This window comes from Rhagoletis zephyria, unplaced genomic scaffold (genome assembly GCF_001687245.7).
Source record: "Rhagoletis zephyria isolate East Lansing unplaced genomic scaffold, Rhagoletis_zephyria_1.1 Rzeph_scaffold_00061, whole genome shotgun sequence".
NCBI classification, from domain to species: Eukaryota; Metazoa; Arthropoda; class Insecta; order Diptera; family Tephritidae; genus Rhagoletis; species Rhagoletis zephyria.
The window spans coordinates 623869-647294 of NW_016157145.1; the positions used below are offsets into that span (position 1 = coordinate 623869).

The window sequence follows — 23426 nt, forward strand, 5'->3', positions numbered from 1 at the left end:
AGCATTTCAAGCTCTTCGCACTCACGTATTTCGGCCTCTCTCTTCTTATTGCGGCAAATACGTCTCGCTTCCCTCTTCAGATCGCTATGTATCGTGCGAATATCTATAGAAATTATCAGGGTTTGAAAAACTGTTAGCACAGCGGCAACAGCCAAGCATTTGCTTTTTTATAAATTGTTGTTGCTTTGCTAGCCGGCAATTACAAGTACCTGATGAAGATCTTGCAGAAGCATTGAGCTTAGCCGACGACGCTTTAAAGGAATTTGAAGAAATGCGATAAGATGCAGAAAAAAACTTTCATTTGCTTTTCGAACACGTAGAAGAAGTATGCACCAACCTAGGTACAGAAATCAAAGTACCGCGATACAGCAGTCGCCAAAAGAATCGCTTTAATGTGAAAACCGGAGACGCCGACGCTTACTATCGCATTGCTTTTACATTCCCTTCCTTGATACATATATTGCTCATTTGAAAAGCCGGTTCCTAAACCATAAATCAGTTTTAAATAATTTTAGGGTTTTGTTTCCAAAGATGGTTTTAACGAAAAAAAAACTGAAGAATTGTTTGCTTTCTCTGAAAAAGTAATCGACTGCTCGAAACAAAACTTTCTTCTGGAGGTAAAAATGTGGAAAAAATGAGTTTCACGCGAACATTTTCGAAATGCTCTCGAAGTATTACAAGTAGCTAATACAACGTCTTTTGGGAATGTTTTTAAGATCTTACGTATATTGGCACTTTTGCCCGTTTCAATAGCCACACCTGAACGAAGCTTTTCATGCCTGAAAGGAATTAAAACCTACTTGGGAAATACAACATGTCAAGAAAGGCTCAACGGTCTAGCATCTATGAATATTCTTTTTTCTTTGGGATGTGTAAAAACGTACACGAAAATATGGAACCGTGGATGTAATCTATCATTTTGAAGAAATGGTGGGCATGGAAAGAGGATAAAACTTCTTTAGTGCTGTTTCGTTCCCATTTTTCTCCATTTTGATTGCTGTTTTTCTTCAATTAAGAGAAGTTTTTTTTGGGTGTACTACATAGACTCAGTAGCCGACAGTCGGTAGCCAGTTGCCGTACATTATGCGAATTTTAGTAAATGTTTGCACATCGGCTATCAGTCGCCATACATAATAGGGCCACAAGTAAAAAGAAATTAAATTGTCAAAACTTGTCAATATGTCGCGCTGCTATTTTAGCGAACACTACTGTACATACTTTTTGATAGTCAAATACATTCATTAAACATTATTCCCCTTGGTTTTTGTAGCACTCTTTTAAGACAGAAGATGATGCTGGGCCATCAGACGAAATTTGTAAATCTGAAAGCGAATTTGAAATGGACGATGAAGAATATGACTATATTGGGGATACTGAACAAAAAAGATCCGAAAGAAAATTTGTAATTGAGTTAATTAAGGTCTACCAATCATTGCCACCACTCTGGGATATAACCAACAAGGATTATCATAATCGCGCAGTAAAAAATAAAAAATACGATATATTACTCGCGAAATACAGGGAGAGGTATCCAGATGCTGATCGAGACGATGTTAAGAGAAGGATAAATAGCCTTCGGTCAAACTTCCGCAGAGAATCAAAACGACAAACAACAAACCTATTTTATTACGATGCAATGAGTTTTCTACTAAGCAATTATGAGGTAATTTTAAATCCAAGCTAAGCAATTTTCAGCTCAATTAATTCGTAAAAAAAATTTTTTTTTGTTGAGCGGAAAAGATGTTTGGCCTAAAAATAAGCTGTGCAAAATTGTATTCCAATATGATAACACTAAGTACTTCCACGTTGAAGTTGAAAATTTAGAAAACCCTACCTGTGGACTTTTGACAAAACATCTTCTTTGCTTTCTGTAGGTTGGAATTTAGATTTAATTTTAAGGAGCTTCCAAATGAAGATTTAAAATTTTTATTTAACTTTCATTAAGATATCATCCTAAACTACTATTAACGATAAAAATTAAAAATATCATATGAGAACTCAGTTAATTATTGTTTTGAAAAGAAAATGACCTCACTCGAGAGAAGTTGTTCTGTTAAATATCCATATATACAGCGGCTGCCATAAATAAGTAAACAGACTAGTATTTTGAACTCAAGTCCATATTTTTCAAGTTTTATTTAGATAAACATAAAATTAGAAAATACGGGATTTTAGCTACAATAAGAGCTGCATAAGTTAAAATTAAAAAGTTGCTTCCACTAACTAATGGCGGTTTGAATAAAAAATACAAGAATTCAGTGTGTGAAAAATAAGTAAACACTTAAGTTAATGGCCGCAGTGACCGCCATTATTTCGCGACATTCTTGCTAAACGAGTCGGCATGGAAAGTACATATTTTCTACACATTTCTGGGGTAAAAGACGGCCAGATCTCCAAAATTAAATCCTTCAGTTCAGCCAGATTTCGAGGACCCCTTTCACTTACTTGAGCTTTCAGCCACGCCCACGCGTTTTCAATTGGTGACAGGTCAGGGCTTTGCGGAGGCCACTCCAAAGCATTAACATTAGCATCAGCTATATATTTTGTAACAATTTTGGCCTTGTGAATAGGTGCGTTGTCCTGTTGTAGAACGAAATCCTCTCCTATTAGACGCTTACCTTCAGGAATAATCACGTCTTTCAGCAAGTTAAGGTAAACTTGGGAATTAGTTTTGCCTTCGAGTACCCAAATAGTGGTACCTACTCCATAAGCAGAAATGCATCCCCAAACCATCAAGCCTTTATCGCCGGACTTAAGAGTAGGTTTTGTGCACTTGAAGGACAACGCTTCATCACTATATTTCAATCGAATCATGGATTCATCCGTCCATAGTATTTTGTGCCAAAAAACTTTCGGGCTTTAAGACATGATCTGAATAAAACTTCATCCTCTTTTAGAGATTTATTTTGCTTATGAACGGAATTTTCCGAATAACTCTCCCATGCTTTCCGTCTTCATGCAGCCTTCTGCGAATAGTGGAGAGAGATGGTGCTGTTTTACCTTCTGATACGAGCTTGGAGTAAATTTTCGGAGCAGAAAGCATTGGGTCTGCTGCTGACATGTTTTTTATTCGAGTATCTAGCTTTTTTGTAGTAATTTTCGGGCGTCCCTGGGAATATCTGCGATCAACGCGTCCATCGTTCTTGAAGGTTTTAATAACCTTGAATATTGCCGCCGATGTTTTATTAAAAGTTTTGGCAATACTTCTGTAAGTTTCCCCTTTATTGTGAAGATTAATTATAGCTTTTCGCTCTCCTGTACTTAAACGCGCACAATTTGCCATTATTTTAAATAAAAATTTGTGTTTAACTGAAAAAAGGATGTTTCGAAGGATTTTGTAATATAACCGAAAAAATACAAGAATTTTATACTTACAATGTAAAACATATACCCCTTGCGTTTCTAACTCGACGTCTAGCAAAAGCTGCACTTTATTTCACTTTTATTCAAACAAATTATGACAAATTGCACTTGTTTACTTAGTTTTGGAGCATCCGAAAACTAGGTTTGCAACAAACTTTGCGAATAAAAAACAAAAATGAGCAAAAATAATTTCGATTTTCACGAGTTATGACGGTAAACAACGTAACTTCTTTGTGAAAATAAAATTTTGGAAAGTGGACTACTACGTTTACAGTTATTACCAGAAACGCTAACGTGCTGACTTTGTTTACTTATCTATGGCACCCGCTGTATGCATTCCGGAAAAAAAGTTTTTAACAACAAAATGGTTGAAAACCGTAAATTTTACGGTCATTTGCTTTGTAAAATAACTCACAGAATCTGAATATGAGGTCAAAAATAAAAAAGAATAGGTTTTAAGAATTTGCGAAATTATTGTTTTTTTTCACATTGAGAAAACAGAATTTTAAATTTTTTTCCAAAAATGTCCGGTTTTGATTATCACAAAAAGCTCTCCACCAGATTAAAGGTCTTCGAAATCCCTATAAACTTCCTATACAATGGGCATCATGCATAAAAAATACCTAAGCTCCGATTCGATTTTCAGTACAAATTCTTGAGTTTTAATTCACTTGATCAATGCGAATATTGAGTCTGACCTTAAGCTCACTTTTTATACATGAGGCCCATTTTAAGCCGCATCGATATTCTACTGTGACTTACACCTAAAAGCCGAAAATTTGTTGTTCTTATTTTTATCCTATATTAAAGCTTATTTAAGTTAAAAGTATATAGATCCAAATCTTTTGCAAATCGGTTTGAAAATAGAAAAGTTATAGCAAATTTAGTAAATGAGAATGGATTCAAGCAACGTATCGATTTGTACAGCACATTTGATAGTAAAATCAATATGAATATCATTTCCATTGGCATGATTATGCACATCGCAATTAGAAAAACAGCTGACAATAGTTTTGTTTTATTAAGCAATACTTTGTTATGTTTTGTAACAATTGTTACGAATTATCATGCCTTGGCTGGCAAAAAAGCTGATAAAATAAGATAAATCAGGGTTGTGCACTCACACAAATTTTCTAATTTTTTACACTTACTTACATTGTAAATAATTAGTGGAATTCGCGCTTCTGTGTATTTGCTGTATCCAGCATAAGTGTAACTGGTCGAGCGTGTGGTTGTTGTTGCATGTGTATTTGATGTACCGCTAGCAACAACAAATCACATGCTCATGCACTTACAATTACACAACATACAACGAATACACAGAAGAGCGAATTCCCCTATTGTAAAATACTGTAAATTACTGTAAAATGTTGTAAACAATTGCACAATAATCAAACAATTGTAAATTGTAAATTATTTACATTGTTTACAATTATTTACAATAATTTACAAGTAAAGAATTATTGTAAATAATGTAAACTAGTTTATTACTACTCCATGGTCTAAAAAATTTGCGTATTTCTTTATTCTAAAAACAACATTCATTACTTTTGGTAGTTAACCTTAACTTGGTATTTGGGGGACGATCGTACTCTACTCAATACGCCATGCGTTAAGCAATCCTCTTGCTAGGGTCTGACCTTGAGACTTATTTATTGTTATTGCGAACGCTACAATAATTTTAAATTGGCGACGTTTAAATACAAAAGCAAGCAAGAATTCGCTGGGCTGTTAATTAAATGGGATAGTATAATTCGAATCACATGTTTAAAGTCCATTAACTAACCCTTTATATGTACATTATTAGCGTGGGCCGAAAATCCGCTTTCTTAGAATTTTGATTGGTAAATAGCAAAAATATGGTTCATTACGCTCTAAAATAAATCTGTGTGAAATGTGAAAATTTTTGGTCTATATCCTAGGCTCGCCCATGTTCAAGTACAAAAAAAAATTTTTTTAGCTAACTTCGATTTTCTACGAAAAAGGTCCATATACCAAATTATGTAGGACTAATACTTTCGAAGACTATTGCAATTTTAGTAAAATAAAAAACGTGTGTAACACCGTACACATGATAGAAGTGAAACTTCTTAAAAAAGGTGTGAGGTACCTACTCACGAAATTGGATGTGTAAACATATGTTATATGATTGAGTTACATACATAGGTTTGGTTAGAAATCAAACCATAATTTCATTTCATCTTATTAACTTTCTGATATACATATAATTTATTTATTCATTTTCCGGTAACGCCACCTTATATGAATTCACGCGTCTAGCATCCATAGGACCGGGTTGTAATGGATGTAATTGTATGTTTAACAAATAAATGAAAATGTTTATAATGCAATCAATAGATCCTTACGAAATCGTCATTACCAAGACACTAAGTAACGTACGCACTTTTGTTTGCAAAATGCATTTATTTAAGTTGAAAGAAGACAAATTCCTTTGTTCGGCATTTATTCTTACGCGCTTTCTATCTTCCAAGACGAATTCGTATATTCTTATCACGAATTCATATATTCATGTTGTAGCAAGAGTATAAAAACATTAAATTACCTTATAAATTAAAAGCATAAGTATCACATGTATGCGTAGTCCAATTCACGAAATCATTTCATCGATCTGCGTGCGGTATCTAAGTGCGGTATCCCTGCATTTTGTAAAAGCCATAAAGAAGCATAAACTGTATGAAAAAATGAAAGGCCGAAGTATACATGCCTTCTATAATTTTGACTTATATGTAATTTGGCAAGTCTTTTTGTAAACAACAAAAAATACACATTTTCATTTCTTTGCCAGCTTGGGAAATATAGGCTTATTTTTACTTAAATGTGATATAAACCTCATTAAAATGTTCTGTAATGTCTTGTTTTTAAGTTTGTTATCATAGTGCTTTGTATTTTTATTGTCCACTTTACGTGAGTTGCTTCTATTTAAAAAGTTCTAGTACAAAGAATTTCTTTGTTTTGAATTTGTTTGTTTATTGTTTTTAATTTCTAAAATTCATGTACGTGAATGGCAGAGTTGCCGCTTTCCTCCTTTTCGGTGGGTTTTTATATTAAAAAGGCATCAAAATGGGAAAAAACCTCCTTGGTATCTCTGCATCTGTTAAACTTTTTATGGGAAGATGTATGAAAATCCAACTTGCTATAATTTCATATGCTTAACAGTACCACAACAGTATGCTTACAGTATCTCACCATAATTTTTTATATGAAAAAATGTATTATATGCATCCCACTGAATCATTGAATTCCTCATTGGAACATGTAGTACCGCTATTTTATCGTATCAACAGTTCATATGACTTCATACCATGTAAATGCACCATAACGGACCTGCGCATTGGACAACCTCTTATATATAAACCTTGGCTTCTGCCTGTATTTATGTGTCTTGCATATAAAGTAGCAAGCTTTCTGTACGCCTAAATTTGTTTGTAAAACTTTTTTTAAACTTTTTTGTAGATTCCTTTAAAAATCAAAAAAAATAGAAATTTGGAAATTTAAAAATTTACACAAACAATTTTGTGCATAGAAATAGAAAACTTGTTACTTCATACATATCGTCACCTGAAATGCAAAAAGTTATAACTAATAAAAAATCCAAAATTCACTTTTTGATTTATATGAGGGATTTCATCGAATTACAACTCCCCACATCATTTTATGAAAAAAAATAAATAAAATATTAGTCCCGACTTTTTTCATTTCATTTATGATGATGTTACGTCTTTTTGCATTTCAGGTGTTGGAAAAAAAAATATCGTTTGGATCAAATAAAAAAAACGGGCATAAATGCGCGAGAAATGGTCACATATTTAAAAAATGTACATAATATGTACATATGTGTATACATAAATATTGAATTGAATGATGAAAACTGCTATACGCATATTTTCCCATCTTTTAAAGAAAAAGATATACATAGATACCAATTGTCTTGAAAAATTTTGCACTCAGTTTGTAAACAACCAAAACTATAAATTTTTAGAATATGTTCATGTGAATCAAGACGCGTTTCATGCGTGGAGGAGTCTCAAGCATAAGCATCCATTCGTAGGACATGGCTTAGTCCGCGCGGCCGCTGTACATTGATACGCGGCACATGTCATGTAGTTGTAAAACTCATACACCTCATTATTCCATCATCCGGGTACCCAATCTAAACTTACCTACATATTTTTTTTAGTGTATACAATTTGATTGGAACTGAATTAGAGAATGCACACATAGCAAAGTGTTCATTCATCTGGAAGCTCATTCAGTATTGAATTCCATTTACTTCAGCATTCTAAGGTTTTCAATTATATGTTTAGCAGCTTGCTGTGTGAAATCACTTTGCTTTTGAATGATTGTAGATTCAAAATACAATCCTCACTACGGAACAAGAGAAAAGTAATGAAATCTTACCCAGCAAGAACAGTGATGGTCATTTTCCTAGTGACGTGACCGTCACGCGTGTCCGCTAAGTTCGGCACGTTTTGCTATCACATTATTAATTGTGCATCAAAAATGCTCCCAGAAGTTTTGTGAGCGTGTGATTTTTCAAACAAAAAAGTTTGCCTGCTTGCTCATATTTGAAAAGATTAGCTTGACTACTTACTCATATGCGAAAGATAGCTCGCAAGAAATAACAATAGATGGCACTCCAATTAAAAATTATTACAGGTGTGTTAGTAACACAATAAAATTTGCGTTTGTGTTGGAGTTTCGGTCACGCTGGTTTTGGTTTTGGTATTTCGTGATTTAAAAATGTAAATCAAATCACAGTTACACAGCTCTGTTATGAACCTACTCATTGGATCTTGTCACTGTTGATAGCTGGATCTTATCACTGTTGATAGCTTAAAAAGAACATGCCTTTACGACGCCATGTGTAATTGGTTTAGTAGTTATAACTTTTAAGTAGTGAGAACTTTGTCTACCTGGAATCCAGCACTAACACCACCAATAATATCAGTCTGAAGATATAGCGAAGAATAACTCTTGCCCACGGTTGTCACTTTGAGCTCGATAGGCAATTGAAAAGCAGAGTTCTCCCTCGAAGAACAAAATCGCAGAAACGTGGACGATATCGAACAAAATGTGCCTTTCGAAATAAAAAAATCTCGAAAATAGGTCGCCAGTTAAAAGACAACGCCAATAACAAGAATCCCCTTTTCACCAAAACCATCAGGCGGCATAAAATCTATATGACAACACCAAAAAGCACACCACAGCTAGACGAAACTCGTATAAAAAAGTGTGAGAGACAAATAATTTTATAACAAATATTCGCCTTGCATATGCTAAAAAAATCACTCTTAAGTTCGCATATTTTATGTTGCTTTAATATTTAAGTAGTTAGTATGTATGTATGTATTAAGTGATCTCCTAAATAACTATTTAAGTAAAGGAATATGTATTTAGTAGTTATAAGGCAACTTATAAACACTATAGTGGCATTTCACAGTTTGGCGGCTGATATAGATCGCTTAACCAACAGACCTTGGTAGTTCCTGGGAACAGTCGCAGTTACATATTCACATTTATTTTTCTACTTGCATACTTTTGCTTTGTGCAGTTTTGTTAGATTACAGTTGAATTAACTACATAATTATGGAAAGTATAAGGACAAGGGCACCATTAAAAATGAAAAACGCATTAAATTCAAATGAAATGTCGCATTAAATTCAAATGAAATGGCGCATCAAATTCAATTATTACCACTTAAGCCTCCTATTTTGCGCCGCAAGTTGTGACACCTTCTCTACTTTTCAACAGGTAAGACCGGAGGATCCTAGTACCAAAAAATTCGCAGGAGCTGCGAGCCTGTTAGATGATGCACAATTCATTAACCTGGCTAAAATATATGAGCGACATACATGTCTTTGGGATGAAAAAGACATAGCATTTAGGTTTGCTAACAGACGTCGAGAAGCGGTACTTGCTCTACTAGAAGAATTCAATCAAAATTCTAAATTGAAATTAACGAAAACTGAATTGGAAAAAGAAATTCTGCGATTGCGAAAGATAACCTCAAACGAAAAGAATCAAAAAATAGCATGTAAACGAAAGAACATTGATTTCAAACCAACATGTCCATATTACGATGATATTTCCTATTTGGAAGCCGATGTTGCACCTTTTGAATGCTCAATATGTGGGGAACTACTACAGGGTTCAATTCAGCACAAAGTTCATTTTTCTTCCCATGACGGCTCGTTACCATTTAAATGTATTGTCTGTGGTCATGGAGTTAAGGAGGCGAGAAATTTCTCAATTCATTTGCGAAGGCACGTACGGGACTATGCATACAAATGCGAGGTCTGCAACAGATCTGTTGCAACCGCGACAGAATTAACGGTCCATAAGCGTACTCACACCGGCGAAAGACCTTATGTTTGTGACATATGTGGTAAAAGCTTTCTTTTAAATGCTAAATTTAAAAACCACATGGACACTCATGCCGAACAACCACGATACAAATGTGAAATTTGTTCAAAAGCCTTTTTTTCTAAAGACAAGCGCAGAGAACACAAAGCCGTTCACTCGAAGGTGCGGGACAAAATATGTAATGTATGCAATAAAGGATTTACAACTAAGAAACAACTTCGGCAACATAAATTCATTCATGATAAAGAAAAGAAATTTATATGTAGACTTTGTGGGAAACGTTTTGCACAACCCGCTGGATTAAGTGGACACATAAAATCACATGGAATATCGTTATCTGAGATGAGTGCTGATTTAGAATAAGCCTTTTGTTGTACATCATGTTAAACATAGTGGTCCATAGTAATAGTCGTAAGTCAAAACTCATTCTTGTTAAAATAAAGTTTTAAGTTTAGAATAGATTTTTTAGTTGAGTCAGTTATAGACATCTTAGAAACAGCTTTTCGTTCAGATTCAAAATTAATTTTTTACCTAATATACATAACCAATAATCTATAATTTTAGTATTATGAATAGAAATTATAATTAATATTATCAATAAATATATTTACATATGTATGTATGTACATTCCCAGTGGGAAAATGTAATGTGTAGTAATAGAAAAAATAATCAGTAAAACAAACCTTTTCACATTCGAAAATGCATTTTTTTCCCGGGGCGATGTGCTAAGAAAAGTGGGGCATTCAGTTTTGCATTCCCTTTTTTGGAACTTTTTGAATACATTAGAATGCTGATTATCACGCATATGTAGGTGCCGAGTTTCTAATTACACTGGTTTACAGCAAAAATGTTTAATGGGTGCCACTATCCAATTTCTATGTAGAATTTCTCGGTGATTCCAAAAATCGAGTTAATTTTTTTTCTATAGATACGCTCAGTGTTGCCGCGAATAATTTTTAGTGGTAGCCAAATTCATTTAAAAAAGGGCTAAAAAGAGCTAAAAAAAGTCGTGGCTAAAAATGGTAGCTTAAATTTTTTACTTACATATACATATATGTATAAGTATCCATGCAAACATTTTTAATAAGTAATGGTATAGAAAAACAATGACCTCTGGAAAAAAAGCTAATATTTTATCCAACCAAAAACCTTTTTGTATAAAAGGGGAAATATATGACACTAGCTTGCTGGCTCCATCAAGTGATTGTACCATCAGGCTCGAAGCATATAACTTACCAGCATGCAGGTACAATGTTTATTTCTTTACAAATGAGGTCGAGGAAAGATCGAAATGATTACACCCGAAATTGCATAATTTTTCTAAGATTTTGTAAAACATTGTTTATTTTCATTCACTATCATCATTTTCATGCAATATCGTGGACTTAATCTTCCACAAACACGGCTTTGACTCATATAGTTCAAGAACTTTCCGCCAAAATACTTTTTACTTAGAAAATTGAGCTAACTTCACCACTCACGACACCAGCATGCNCACCCGAAATTGCATAATTTTTCTAAGATTTTGTAAAACATTGTTTATTTTCATTCACTATCATCATTTTCATGCAATATCGTGGACTTAATCTTCCACAAACACGGCTTTGACTCATATAGTTCAAGAACTTTCCGCCAAAATACTTTTTACTTAGAAAATTGAGCTAACTTCACCACTCACGACACCAGCATGCTGGTACAATCATAAAAATATCAAATCGTTTTTTATGTCGCACCAGCAGCTGGTACAATCACACCACAAGAACATACACGGTCAATCGACTTGATGGGCTATTAAGCATATTAAGGGCCGTAAACTTGTATATTTTAAACTATAGTTAAATCGTTAATAGATAAGTTAACGGCCCTAACACTTTTACAGTATGTATGTATAAAAACGTAAGGAACATACAATACATATATGTATATATTAGGGCTGTGCGATTATTCGATTACTCGAGCAAGTTGGTTAATCAATTATTCGGTTAATCAATTACTCGAGTAATCAAGATTTTGATTACTCAAAACGATGATTAATCGAGTTACTTGAAATATAATTACTCAAAAAAAATAATTTTGCTCGTAATAGAGTTTGCTTTGGAAAATGCTTATTTTCTTTTTTACATTCTGTGTATGAAAAAAATTTTTTGTTTTAATTTTTGAAAACGGAAACGTTGTTTTCAAAGTATCAAGGAACTTTAACTAATTTATACATATGTAAAGAGTTGAAATGTTAAATACTCATTTTACTCGAAATGTTGATTAATCATAAAGCATTTTACTCAAATATTTTTGTTTTTGGTTAATCAAAAATCTTGATTACTCGAGTAACTGAACGTTTGAGTAATCATAATTTCCAATTAATCGAATAATTGAGTTATTTACTTTATAATTAATTAAAATTTTGAGTAATCAATTAATCGCACAGCCCTAGTATATATAAATATATGTATCAGAGTTTCTAGGTTTAAAAATTCTTCTCTTACATAAATGAAAAAATGAGAACAAATTAAGCATATACAACTTTTTCATGCCAAAGATGAATAAATTCTCCAAAGGGCTAGGGGCAATTTTAAATTTATGTGGCCAAAAAAAGGATGTCTTAGCTAAATCTAGAAACCGAAGAGCTAAAAAGGCGACACTGGGTACGCTTTCGAGATATTTGCAATTTACCGTTATTCAGCTTAAAACTTAAAGTGGTTCCACTTAATCTCGTATTTCTTACGAACCAATTCAACATTCTTGAAATGAGATACGGCAAATGAAAGCTAATAAAATTCTCCATAAACCATATATACATCACTTTCCGATAGGACTAATAGTTTCTGACAAATTAATTAATAATTCCCTTTTTTTAATGAAAAAATGAAAAAAATCAAACGTTAACAGAAGATAAATTTTAAAAATAACAGGCTCTGTGCCAAATTTTTTCGTTTGTGGTAAAGCCTGTTCTGTTGCAATGAAATAAAGTTACTAATGAAGAAAATCGATCGATAAATAATAAAAATCATTAGTGCCGCATACACATTTTGGCGAACGTTCGAAAATGGCCTTCCAATGTCCATATCGAACTAAAAGCGAACTCATAACCAACCTTAGTTTTCCAACGTTCATAGAATATTGGAAATACACTCGCGATGGGTTCGAAAAAAAATTAAAACCATAGCAACAAGAGAGAAAGTGAAACCCAGCTCATTCTCGAAAGGAAATATTAGAAAATCACTCTCTCATTAAAATTTCAATTCGATAATGGGCTGGATAATTTTATCCTCTTCACCCCTGGCGGCAACAATGACCCGGCTCTATAGTGAATCTGTCCTAGAAGCTTTATAGTATAGTCGGTGGCAATTTGAAAATGGGTGCGTATCATTGTTCTACAGAAATGCAATATACATACACTTATTTCAGACGAAATACCTTAAAAGCTTGAATTCATAATAATATTATAATAATCACATCCATTGGGCCAATCGTAACACAGGAGAGTTCGATATACTCAATGGAGCAAGAGGTCTACTTAATCTGACATTCACGGCACCTTTTCTCACTTGGCTATTTTTAGTAATAACTTGACTACGGCGCCACTTGGCAGCACTTTTTTGCAATACTATTGCTCTTACCATTACCAATACATATTTAAAATATTAGCCAAATCGGATCATAAATAAGATTTTTAGTAATATGTAACTCACCTACAGCGCCAACTGGCGGGTTAAATTGTGAAATTAAACCATCCAGAGACCCACTCAAACACACATAAAAAAATTTCGTTAAAATTCGTACAACCATTTAGGAGGATTTCACTCACAAACACACCTCCAGAAGAATTGTAAATACATTCAAAGATAGCTAAAAGTCGGTACGTTTGTAGGCCTCACGCCCCCCTTTCAAATAGCCCCATTTTTCTCCTACTTCTACATACATATGTATCTCCATACCAAGTTCCAGTACTGTACCATGAACACTTTCAGAGATATGCAGTATAAAAATTCGGTGTATGGAAGGTACCTTTTCCAATAGCTCAAATTTTTCTCCATGAGTGTGCGATTGATTTCATATATCTCCACACCAAGTTCCAGAACTCTACCATGAACACTTCCAGAGATATGCAGTATAAAAATTCGGTGTATGGAAGGTACCTTTTCCAATAGCTCAAATTTTTCTCCATGAGTGTGCGATTGATTTCATATATCTCCACACCAAGTTCCAGAACTCTACCATGAACACTTCCAGAGATATGCAGTATGAAAAAAATCGGTATGTATGGGAGGTGCCACGCCCCCTCAACATATCGACATTTTTTTTAGCCTAAAACCATCTTTGGGACACGTGCGGTAGGTGTCTGCAATTTCAAAGAAATCGGTTCAGCCGTTCTCGAGCTTTGCGAACACTAAAAAAACGGCTTTCACAATATATATTAGTATAGATTTAATAATTCCAATAAACACACAGTACCGATTTTTATATGTATGGGGAGTGATGCAGTCTACATATGTACATATGTATGTGTATTTTCCACCAAAATAAGATCGTAAACTAAATACTACTGTTTAACTTATTTACTGTATTCACTTTAGACGAATTCAAAGGCACAACATATGAATCTGCAGAAACAGTTTTTGAAGATATTAATGCAACTATTGAGAGAGTTTTTGCTGTGTTAGGCAGGATTTTAGAAGAAAGACGTACACGATTGCTGGGTAAAATCCTCGACAAAATATTATTTTTAAACAAAAATTTGAGCTAATGTCATTTTAAAATTAGTTACATTGAATGAATGAATATTGATGTGAATTCTTTTGTATGAAATTTATTAAAAAAAAAAATAATAGTGCGTTCATGCCAGGCAAGGTGTTTGGCCAAGCTTTTGTAACAATACTCGTGCGATAAGGCCTATTTATATGAAATGTTATTTATATAAATAAAGTTTCAATTTCAAAAATATGTCCGTGAAGAAGCGTGCGTGATTAAAAAACTAGGCGTCGGGAGATTGCGTGACGTGATTGAAAAAAATATAGCATAACGTGAGTGTGCGTGATTTATAAAACCATCAACGTGAGCGTGCGTGAACGTGATCCGAAATCATTGACGTGCCCATCTCTAGTTTGAATTGTTTGCAAGCAGGAAGGCGATTGCTCGATTCTGCATTTGATTTCAACTACTTTAAAATGCAATTGGCTTAAAGCAATGCAAAGTCAGTATGTTTCTTTTACAGATGACTTTACATGCTGAAATAGTTAATTGCCCACGGTTAGACGATTTTACAACTAATATTGAACTATTTGCAAAGAAATGTGAATTTTTTTGAGTTTCACTTTTATTTCAACACATTTTGATTAAAACAAAAATACTGATAAAAATAAAATTTTTCATAAAAAAAAGGGTTGAAATATTGAAATTCCTGCCCGTAGTTTGTTTGTAAGTCAAATATGAGTGGCATTGTGCTACTATGATAGCACGGCCGAGTAATCATAGCCAACTTATGTACAGTAGTCGAAAAAATTATAGCCGCACCAAATTTTGACAAGTTTTAAAATATTATTTTTGTTGTTATTTAATTTCGGTTAGTTTTTTATAGTTCGTTCTTTACCAACATCCGTATAAATACAAGTTTAAAGGTAGTGTCGCACGATTGGGTATTTGCTAAAATTTGGTGTAAATCGTATCCCAATTGTTTGAACACCCAAAATATTTTTCACTATCCCAATCACGAAAATTAATTTATCGAAATTTTTCAATAGAACATTGCTGTATTGTACCAATCTTTTGAATGAAAAAAAAAAAATTGTCCCACTTTTTTTACCAATAGCCCAATAAAAAAATTTACAAATCTGTACAAATGTACCAATCGAGTGACACTGTCTTAACAATTTATGCAATTTAAAAAAAAAATTCTACAAATTTTCGTTAAATTTTTTTAATTAAATTCTGAGTATGCAGTTTTGTAGCCCATTGAATTCTAGTAGAATAAAGTACACGTTTCAAATGGCTAAAAATGTCGATTGATTTTTTAGAATTTTTAAAAGTTCGAAATTTGTACGAAAGTTTGTTGATTTTTTTTTAATATTGCACAAATGAGTAGTCCACTTGCAAACAGCGTTATGTGATTTTATAATAGTGAGCCATAATTTAAAAAAACGTCTACAACAACAAGTAACATCCAAATTGTATATTTCTCTTTATTATCTGAAAATTTAGATAAACAAGAGCCTAATAACATTAAAAAACAATATGGCAATGTGGTAGTTTTGCAAATTTTTATATATAAAAATTGAATATACGGAGTTTTGAAACAGTAACTTTTACATAGCTATTTTTTTTTTTTGCTTTTCACGTTCGCTCTTTCATGAAGATTGGTCTGCTTCTTTTTTACGACGCCTTCTTCTAGGCACCGAAACTACCACGTTTTCTTGCAGTTTTCTAAGTTCATCAGAAAATTGAGACTTTTGAAAATGTATAAATACATACATAAGTATTATTTTTGCAATAGTAGTTAACATTTGATGCTATTTTTTCAGAAAGTAGAAAGATTTTGCACTGTATTGCTAATGGACATGAAACTAATTTAAATACTGGTACGTTACTCACCAAAAATTAAAAATCTAAAAAAATTTACATAGCGCCTTTACAAGTGGACTACTCAAATTTGGAAACATGGATTTCCACGGGTTTTATTAAAGAATGAACTATATTTTTATTTAAAAAAATAACAAAAGTTCAATAACAACAAATATAATACGTTAAAACTTGGCAAAAAGTGGCTCGGTTATAATTTGTTGACCACTGTATGTATTTTTTTATATCTTTAATTGGACCTTCACATTGTACATAAAGGAAGTACATAACAAAATTAAAAATATATGCCTTTTTTGCCTTTTTTTGAAGCTCGTTTTGCCTTAAAACCCTACATTTCTACCCCCCACATATTTCACTTTTGTTTTTAAGATTGAAGAATTTATCTTCTGAAATCGTTTACTTACGAGAATACGAAACTGCTTTCAGTCTCTTGAAAAAATACTTTTTTTCTTATTTTTGCATTTTTGTAAAATATTTTCAGAATGTCACTTTTCATAAAAGAATGTTTAAGTTATAACTAGTGTAGTAACTGTTAGAAAAAAGTTTACTAACCAACAAGAATTGGTAAATGGATTTTTAAATATTTTGCATATCACTTTGAAACTTGAACGAGGTTTTTCTTGGGAGGCAGGCTTTTTGTTTTATCATTCTTCGGCAACAATTTTCCATATATGTACGGTGACCATAATTATGGCAGCCGAATACGGGACAAAAAATAATTTTGCTAATTTTTTCCACAAAAGCCTTGAAACAGCATTTTATTAGCCTCGAAACAGCATTTTATTTGGCATATATTTTTCGATATTTTGTGAATGCAGCACATAAATATTCAGTTGTAACATCATACATTCGCTGAATATTTTTCCATAACTTTGTACTTTGTGCTCGGGATTTTTATCTACCCAAAATTCAACATTCCTAGGTAGGGAAACATGATAAAAATATCCCGCTACTTTTGCAGCACGAGTGGTATTCAACGGATTATTGTCAGACTTGGATTTCGACCAAGCACAATGCAGTGAATAGCATCCGGAATGAGCTGAATTGCAAAACGTACCCTTCCATATTTGAGAACCTCTTTACTTTTACAACATTTTCCTTGTAGCCATCTTATTTGGAGTTTCTCACGTTGAAGATACAATACCTCATACAATCAGCAATAATTTTTTGGTCTAGTTTCGCCTAATGAACATCTCCTCACAAAATTTGAAAATTGTCTCCACACCCGGCACATTGGACAGCAAGCTTTGTGTATTTTTTGTTGGTTTTTGGAATCCATATATGTACACTAGACTGCATCACCAAAAAATGTTGCTGTTTTTCCGCCAGGATTGCAAAACTTATTATATTTTATGACGTCCACAAAAATATTTCAGAAAAATATTAAGATTTAAGTGAGCTGCGCCGATTTGAAAATACCTCCAAAAATGGAGTTTTTTACGAATAAAAATTGTTTCTTAAAGAACTTTTTGAAAAAAGTCCCCTGAGATGACAAAACAGATTAAGCTTAAAAAAATCTGCTGAAAAATATTTAAAAATCTTTTCAACGGAATCGTAAGAATGAGATTTTTGATGCGGTTTTTTTTAACTTTTTTCAAAGATTGATTTACAAAAAACTTGAATAACTGGGCCAAAACTATTCTGATTTAGACTTGTGGAATGTCAGTAGAAAGGTATTTTCACACTGTTTTTATTTCTGTCAAAAAAAAGGCCATTCGTGTCTCAATCTTTTTTTTTTCAAACACCAAAGCATCTTAATTCAACTTTGAATGACGTTCGTTCATCCTACTTTTCTCTTTCATCCTTTTAATGAGTTTATTATCAAAGAAATAAAAAGGGTGAGGAAATATCTTTCCAATGACACCTCGTAAGTCTAAATCGGAAGAGTTTAGGTTCAGTTATTCAAGTTTTTCTTATACCAATATTTGAAAAAAAGGTAAAAACAGCATCAAAAATCTCATCATTATGATTCCGTTCAATTTTTTTTATTTGCTTTTTTAAATATTTTTTTATGCAAATTTTTTAAGCTTGTTATTTTTTTGTCATTTGAAGGAATTTTTTCAAAAAAAATCTGTAAGAAACTATTTTTATTCATAAAAAACTCCATTTTTGGAGGTATTTTCAAATAGGTGCAGCTCACTTAAATCTTAATATTTTTCCGAAATATTTTGGTGGACGTCTTAAAATATAATAAATTTTATAATTCCAATGGAAAAATTGTACCAATTTTTTTTTTTTGTATGGGGATTGATGCAGTCTAATGTACATACATACATAAAATTATAACTTCAGAAGCCATATACATTTCCATGGCTGAGTGGAAGATCGACCTATTTCGGCAGCCAGTTTGAAAAGGCCCCATGTCAGAAAATTTTTCAACAATGCCCTATTTCAGAATTTGCTTGAAGAACGGTCAAAAATAAAAGTTAAAAATTGATTTTTATTTTTTCGGTCAATTATAAAAGTTAAATCTGACTTATTTTTTTCGGTCAAAATATTCTAATTTATTTTCGATAATTTTTTATAAAAATATAGTTCATTTTACACCAAAACACATAAAAATAAAAACTTTAAGCTTTGTGCAAAACTCAGGAAAATTCATTAAATTTGCACACTATATTGCAACGTTTTATTCACATTTTTTAGAAAAATTCTAAGTATGCTGTTTTATAGCCCATTCAAATTTAGTATGACAAAATGCTGGTTTGAATTCGCTAGAAAATCGCGTTGATTTTAGTTTTGCGCAAAGTTTAGAGATTTTATTTTTATTGCGAAAAATTCACTGTGCCAATACTTCTGTTCGGCACTGTACATATTTTAATAAAAAATGTACATCCTTCCAATTGCATTTCATTTTCTATCTTCTGCAAATATATTGAGATTCTTTAATTTAAGCTTTAAGTTATTCACCTTTTTACAGAAATGATTCCGAGTTCAATTTAACAATTAATATACATAGCTGCCAGGTTCTGCTCCGACAAATTGTATCGCAAATCGCTAAGAATAAGCTTAGTGCTGAGACGGCGCGTTCTATATTAACTTGTGTCGCTGGCATTTGATATACAATACATGTCAGATCTCTGAATCGAGGATATATGAATTTTTTACTCTCTCAGTAATCCATAAGGTCCGTATCAACATCAATGCGCTTCTTCTTATAGGTGCATATTTCCATAAATGCATTTCGAACGTAATCTTCGGAAAATATAAAAGTTAAGTTTTGACTTTTATGTTTGACTGAAAAAAGAAAAGTCAAATTTTAACTTTTATTCTTGTCCAAAAAAATAAAAGTCATATTTTAACTTTTATATTTGGCCGAAAAAATAAATGTCAATTTGTATCTTTTATTTTTGACTGAAAAAATATCGGTAAAAAGTAACGATTATTCTTTGACTTAAAAAAAAGAAGCATAACCGTTACGGTCCCTGATTGTAGTACTTACATATAAGCAATCTAAACACAGAGAATACTTAGATGAATGGTTGATGGATAGATACTTCAGATCAAGGTCATTTGTCTGCTGAGCAAAGGTTTTTTACAAAAACACAGTTTATATTGTTGCCCACTAATAAAATATTGAAAATAAAACAAATAGATATACAACATTTTAGTCACGTTTTCTTAGATCCAAAGCAGAAGATTTTCCGGTAAGTATATTTGTACCTTATAAGTTAGACGACGTGCTATGTTTGAAAGCATCTCCAGGGCTCTTAAAAAAACTAGAAAAACGGTCGAATTTCGACAGTAACTGGCACTCGTAATAATAATAATAGATTGGCGCTTACACATATGTTAGTATTTGGCCGAGCTTCTCCTCCGACTTGTGGCGGGCGTCTTGATGTTGTCACACAAAGCGGAGGGACGTACAGTTTTACGCCGACTCCGAACGGCGATTGTATTTTTATGAGAAGCTGTTTTTCATGGCAGAAAAACACTCGGAGGTTTGCCATTGCCTGCCGAGGGACGACCGCTGTTAAGAAAAAACCTTTTTTCTATATTTTTTGCGATGTTGCTTTGACCAGGGTTTGAACCCAGGTGCTGTGGAGTGGAAGCGACAACTGGCACTCCTAGTATGGAAAAAACGTGAAACGCCTTCAACCAAAAAAAAAATTCTCAAAAATCAAGTTAAAACTTCCGTTTTATTATACTAGAATTAATGAATTTCGGCCCTTAATGTTTATTTTAAATTATTGTGGAAAAAACTATAGTTTATAAATTGTAGCAGTTACAGCTGCTATTTCGGAGATCATCACATCTCCTCATCATACTTCTTCACTGGGATTCGACACAGCGACCCCAGCTTACAAAGCCAGTGGTCTACCCTTTGCGCTAAGTTCACCTTATAAACAGTTGTTGCTTTTTACGCTTTTTTAACCGACTTCCAAAAAAGGAGGAGGTTATCAGTTCGTCGGAAACTATTTTTTTTTTGTTTTTATGTATGTTACCGCATAACTTTGCACCACGTCAACCGATTTCAGAGGTGGTCCCATACGAATTTGGTTTAGATCCGATCATTGGATCATGAAATATATAGATATATATATTTTTTTTTAAGTCGGTTTTTTTTTGCTAAAAATTACTTGTCATATGTCAACCCAACTACAATCAAAGGCAACTATTCTGCTGCTAATTATACTTGGTCATGTGTTTTTTGGTTAATTTTTGTTTTTAGAATTTTAACTGGAAGGCGTGCTCATCCTTAAGTGTTTTTTTTTTGCCTAATAAATCATTGCGTAACTCGTAAATTAGGCTAAATTGTACGATTCGACAACGTTGGCATTGCCCACTGTAGACCTGAAATAAGATGACGACGAAAATTCTCGAAAACTATTCGGTGATGCCAAGTTTTTGCGTTTTAATACACTAGTCGAGTCGAAATTTTCGGCAATGACATGCAATTTTCGATACGATTCGACTCTCGAAATACGACACGACACTCGCAATGAGACAGATTACTTTTTCATAAAATCTAGTTAATTAGATAACAAGCACCATACAAATTCACATTTCGAAATTTGTGCAAAAAATTAAAAAAAAATATACAAAGTTGCACCTAAATTTTCAATCAATTCAATTTAAATTTTTTGGTCACATTTTTCAGAATTTTCGCAGTATGCAGTTTTATAAAATTTTATTATATTAAAGTGCAAGTTTTAAGTTGCTAAAAAATCGCGTTAATTTTTGATATTTTTTTCTGACTGTATTGCACTTTTTTCCATACGAAGAAAATTGTCAAATACAGTTGTACACTTGAACGTATCGAATAAAATGCGTTAAAAATTGCAAAAATCAACGTGATTTTTTAGCAACTTCAAACTTGCATTTTAGTATTCTGGAGTTTAATGCGCTAAAAAGACATTCTGAAAAATCTGATTAAAAAGTTGAAAGTTTAGGTGCATCTTTCCAGATTTTTATAATTTTTGCACAAAGTTTGAAATGTGGTTTTATATGGTTTTTCTACAAATATTATTGTGGTAGATTTTATGAAAGAAATATAAACCAAAATAAACAAAAGAAAAATTTGCTAAAATTGATCAAAACGTTGCTGGCTTATTTGCTGAACATAAGTGTACATACTTACAAAAAATAAAAAATCATTAAAAATCTACGCGATTTTTCAGCCGCTTAAAACTGTAACTTATTATACTAAAACTTCGTATTCCTTGTAACTGCATACAAAAAATTCTGATTAAAAAGCTAAAGAAAAGTTTTGATGAAGATTAAATACCCGGCGCACGTATTAAAACGTATAGTTATTTCGCCTTTTCCAGTAACTACTGCAGCATGGTGAGAAGGGTTGGTTTTACCCCTATTTTAAACATCTTCGATAGTACGTACAGTTAGACTAAGGGCATTCAAGTTATACATTATTTATATAAATTAACTTAACTAATGATTTAACAACTATACTTTAAAATTGATAAGTCAATGGCACTTAATGAGATAAAGTTATGTAGTCATAAGTGGGTGGCACCACTCCCATTTTCCAAAATTCCATAATATGTAATGTTGTTTCCTTTTAAGCGATTGTTGTGAGTATCAACTTAAATTGCGAAATATCGAAGTCTCGGCATTTTCGAAATTTACCGTTATATGAAAAGTTGACGTAATTTAAGTCCGATTTTAAAAATCAACGCTGTACTTTTGTGCGTCAAGCACTGGCGAATTGAGGATTTTATTTGGAGGGGAGCATTGAGTTAAACCTGTCAAATAGCGTTAAATTACTAACTTGATTCACAGCGGATTAACCAATCGAAGCTATGTGACCTACAAGCATTCAACCTGCTTGAACCCTCATGCAAATAGAGGTTCGAGTAATTTTTATGAAGTGCGAAGTACAGTGTTTTGTGCAAGGTCCATTTACAGAGTTCCCTGTAACAAAACAATTATACTATCTTGTAAAAAAAAAAAAACACACCAAAAAAAGTTATACTTTGTTATTAAAGTTATATATGCATGTATATATACAGTGACTCGAAAAAACTACCACGTATTTTTTTTTAATATTCGTAATATTTTCCAGTTATTTTTCTATAAAAATATCGTCTAAACTTTAACCAAAACCATGTAAATCACAGTTTCAAATTTTATAGAAAATTTAAGAAAATTCAATAATTGAAAACTTCGATGATATTTTTATATAAAAATAACAAAAAAAATTGGCTCGAAAAACATTACGAATATTTGAAGAAAATCAAGACGTGGTCATTTGTTTGAGTCACTGTAAATACTTATTTTTTGTTTACAATGTTTTTCAAATGAACGATGTAATTAAGTAACTTTACAACTTATTCAGAATTTTGATTATAAAAACTTAAATAGCAAACTCGATTTTGCGCTTTCCTCTTGCGAATCTTTTTATTATCCTTTCAGTGTCAATGTCAATACCTATTTAAGTGTTCGTGTAAAAGTGCTTGACCTATCAGTCTTTCTGCATTCATGGTACTAGGGAACCATGTTTTTAACCGGCGAAAGAATCTCAAGTAGCATTTTTAGCTGGAAGTGTGGCGAGAATGCGAATAAGTTTGTTAGACAATGGAAAAGCATATTCGTCGCATTTACCAAGAATTTCTGCTGCTTTTTAATTCAATTTTTTTTTTAGAAA

At 32.6% G+C, this 23426-nt stretch overlaps 1 protein-coding gene across 1 annotated transcript in view; it reads left to right on the forward strand.

Annotated features, from left to right (window-relative positions):
* LOC108370035 (uncharacterized) overlaps positions 1-23426 on the forward strand; it is a 58558-nt gene that overhangs the window by 32006 nt on the left and 3126 nt on the right. Inside the window, exon 5 of the mRNA XM_017625272.1 lies at positions 1271-1663. Coding sequence (XP_017480761.1) covers positions 1271-1663 — 393 coding nt within the window. The remainder of the gene's footprint in view (positions 1-1270; positions 1664-23426) is intronic.